At 37.6% G+C, this 4,059-nt stretch overlaps 1 protein-coding gene across 1 annotated transcript in view; it reads left to right on the top strand.

Moving 5' to 3' along the window:
- The first annotated feature begins 3,637 nt into the window (after nt 1–3,637).
- The window catches only part of LOC103311913, a 3,700-nt gene continuing 3,278 nt past the window's right edge, over nt 3,638–4,059 (top strand). Inside the window, exon 1 of the mRNA XM_008191750.1 lies at nt 3,638–3,970. Coding sequence (XP_008189972.1) covers nt 3,638–3,970 — 333 coding nt within the window. The remainder of the gene's footprint in view (nt 3,971–4,059) is intronic.

Genomic DNA, 4,059 nt, shown 5'->3' with positions numbered 1-4,059 from the left:
TCAATTTTACTCTTACGAGTGTACATATACAATATTTTAAATGTGGGTTCACATAAAACAAAGGGGAGGTACAGCATGAACATGTAACTCACGGTTTGCATTCGTGGGTTCGTGAGGACAAGTTCAACTCTTCCGGCAGGTGAAAGATCGGACGGCGACGGCTATGGCTCGGCGTTTTCGACAGACAGTGGGTAGATGGTTGGACGGCGGCAGCTACGGCTCGGCGTTCTCAACTTCAAACAGGTCGGCAGACACGTGGTTTGGACGGCGGCAGCTTCGGCTCGGCGTCCTCAAATCGACGGTGGCGGACAAGTGATTTGTACTACGGCACAGTGGTCGGACGGCGGCACAGAAGTCGGACGACCTTTTCTGACAGAAAGCGGCGGACTAGTGATCGGACGGCGGCAGCTACGGCTCGGCGTTCTCGACAAAAAGCGGCGGACAAATGATCGGACGGCGGCAGCTACGGTTTGGCGTTCTCGACACGTTGTGGTCGGCGGCGTAGGGTGTGTCATGATGATTACCTCTGACTCGGTCTCGCTCAGGTGACTGGACTCGGGTGACAATTCCCTTTCCTGTCTCTCAATGACTTGTGCGGTTTCTTGTGGTTGAGTTGGAATAGAATTTTGCGCTGGTCTTCTCTCCCAATGGGCCATGAAATCATCCCATGTCATCCCGGTAGCAGAGGGTCTTCGGATAGCGTAGATGGTTGGTGGAATGTTCCAGGAGGGTTCCGGTAAATACCTCGTTCTTCTAGCCTCCTCTTGTCGGTTGAACGTTGCTACCTTTCGCTTTTGCTCGGTAGTTAATAATCTGTCGATGTTTGTGACCTCAATAATTTTGTTCAACGGTACTTGGCTTCGCAGTCTGTTTAAGGGAATCTGGACAAGCATCTTTCTGGGTTCCTACATAGTGGGGGGGTGTTTGTGTTACATAAGGATTTTAAAATTTATTCACAAGCAAGTTATTTTTGTGCGATATACATAGATAGATTTTTTTTTTTTTTAATATGTTTTTTAATGTTTTGTTTGAGATACTTCAATTACGGGTTTGTAATATCTCTTGATGTTTTTGAAATTGATTGTTCGGGAATTTCCATTGATCTGGACCGTTACCGTGTTGTTATCATGCACCGCTTGTATCTGGTATGGTCCTTGGTAGATTAGGAATAATTTATGTGTCTCCTTGACCTCAGCGGATGACAGTCGGTGTTCTTTGATCAGGATCTGATCGCCCACCTCATACTGAGGGAATCGTTTATCCCTATCTTTGTATGCGTTTCGAAGATCCGCTTTTTCTCTTGACCGTTTCATGACTATTTGTATGATGTCAGGTGGTTTCTCTGTAGCTTCTTGTTCAGGAAAAACTACCAATTTGCTTATTGATAATCTTGTCTTTTCTCCAAACATTATATGATTTGGCGTATAACCAGTGGTTGTACGAGTAGTGTGGTTGATCCAATACTCGACATTGTCCAACCATTTTAACCAATTCGTATGCTGTTTATGACAGTAAGTTCGTAGTAAGCGACCAATTTCACGGTTCGCCCTCTCTACAGGATTACTCTCTGGATGGTAAATTGTGGTGTGCAGGTTGGTGACTTTCAATCCTTGCATTATCTTGTCCCATTTATTACTGGTGAACTGCGTTCCATTGTCGGTTAAAATCTTCTTGAATAATCCAATTGCTGGTATGTAATCGTTCACTAGTCGTTTGACTATGGTGTCGGTGGTGGCTCTTTTTAATGGGTATAGTTTGATGTATTTGAAAAACACATCCAGTATTGCTAAGATGTATCTGCATCCGCCCTGTCCCCTGGGTAGTGGACCCATCAGGTCGGCAGATACCATTTCCCTTGGTTCGGTGGGTAGGAGGCTTAACGTCGGTCCCCTAGCCGTTATATTACTTATTTTCGATTTTTGGCACAGATCACAGGTTTTGATGATTTGTTTAATCGTCCGATACATGTTCTTGAACTGGTGATCTTGTTGCAGTAGTTTAAACGTCTTATACGTCCCGCAATGTCCGTATATTTTGTGTGTTTCTTCTACCAGCTGTTTTACTGCTACTTCGGGCACCATGATCTGATATTCACCAGAGTGTGCTTGGCGAAACAGTAGGTTCTGATGCATCATGAGATTATGATTGGTCTTTTGAGCGATTCTCTGTTTGAGTTATTTGATATGTTCATCCTGTTGTTGTAACACTTCAAAGTTTTTGAATTGTTCTTTTAATTCATTGCTGTATTCTAACAGTGATAATTTGTTAATTACGATTATTTTGTTGCTGATTGTTGCGTCACCGGTAGGGACTTGCGGATACCGGGTTAATGTGTCGGCACCGACATTTTCCTTCCCTGGAATGTGCGTTATTTCCAACTGAAATTCCTGGAGAAATGTGGCCCATCTGACCAGTCGAGCATTGAGTAGTTGACACGTATTTAGGAACGTAAGTGCATGATGGTCGGTTAATATTTTCGTCCTGTTTCCAAGCAAATAATTTCTAAACTTTTTACATGCGAAAACTAATCGGAAATATTAATACTTAAAAAAGTATTTTTGTAAATACTAATTTCAATTTAAAAAAAAATAGCATTTCAATTCTCAATTTTTAAGACATTTTGCATTTAACAGTATGAATACACAGGCCTTCATAGGAGCGGAAGCGCGCTCTGGTGACTATAGAACTGCGGTAATATTTTCACTCAAGAGTGTATACGCATGGGGTCCAGAGTGACGACACCTTATCAATACACCTTGATTCATATATATATTATATGCATATATATAAATTCAAATAAATCTATTTTGGGCTGTTGTAAAGTAATGCTTTAAATATTTGCTTTTTGATGAAATAAAAATACTGTATGTTAAAGCGGCTATTATTCAATATATTATACTATTTTTACTTAATAATTATTTAGCCATTTAGCTATAGCTAGATTTATTGGATATGAAAATATAGGGAAGTATAATGGAGTGTATAAAATATTTATCATATTTACCTTATAATCTTGCTTATAATAAATAATGTTTATACAATTTGCTGCAATAAAACTTAATTTTATGCTTAATTTATTAATATTTTATAAAATATTGATAGCTGATATATTAATAATTTAGTATGTATACTTAATAACTATTTTGCTATAGTGCATTTAAATGCTTAATTTTTAATATTAATGCCAGCTTTTGAACTTGTTTTAAACTTGTATTTGCTTGATTTGAATAAACATTGTATTTTTTTATTATGAAGAAATTGGAAAAATTAAACGAAGATGAAATTAAGCCTGGCCAAATTGAAAAAGAAAAAAATCTATAACCAGCCGGAACAAGAAACATAATTGAATAGTGGATTGTATTATAATGGATTACCACCTGATTGTTGGTGTCGAAATCAAGTCAAATACTTTACTAATGAGTATAATTGATTATACATACATAACAAAAAGTTGGGTTGCAAAATATGTAAGAAGGCTAATTTAAATTTAATAAAAATACAAGGAATGCATGTTTCAAAAGAATGGTAAAATGGTAATATAACAGCAGTCGGTGATGATGTAAGTAAGCAGCAAACAAGCCTCAGGAAAAAAATCTCAAAGCATAAAAACACGCAGGTGCACTTAAAAATTGAACAAATGATTGATCAAAGTATGTTAGAAGTAATACCAAATCATTTACAGAATCTTTCAACTATTGATAATGCATTAACTGAAAAAATATTTAGAACTGCATATTTTATTGCCAAAAATCAAAGACCATATACCGATATGTCCAAACTTGTAGACCTCTATGTAAATAATGGTTTGGAAATGGGTCGCATTTTGCATACTGACAAGGCTTGTAGTAACATAATAGACCTTATATCTTTAGAAATGCGGAAAAAAATTTGCAAAGATATAGTAGAGAACGGAAAAAAATTATGTATAATTGTGGATGAATCTACTACAGTCAGCAACAAAACTATGCTGGTAATTTGCTTAAGAGGACGTGTCACGGAAAAAAATCGATCGAAAAATTCCTTTAAAAACATGTTTGCGCGATCAAATAATATGGGTTA

Source organism: Acyrthosiphon pisum, chromosome X (assembly GCF_005508785.2).
Source record: "Acyrthosiphon pisum isolate AL4f chromosome X, pea_aphid_22Mar2018_4r6ur, whole genome shotgun sequence".
Classification (NCBI taxonomy): domain Eukaryota; kingdom Metazoa; phylum Arthropoda; class Insecta; order Hemiptera; family Aphididae; genus Acyrthosiphon; species Acyrthosiphon pisum.
Note: the sequence above shows the minus strand (reverse complement) of the source record. Positions and strands in the feature narration are given on the sequence as shown.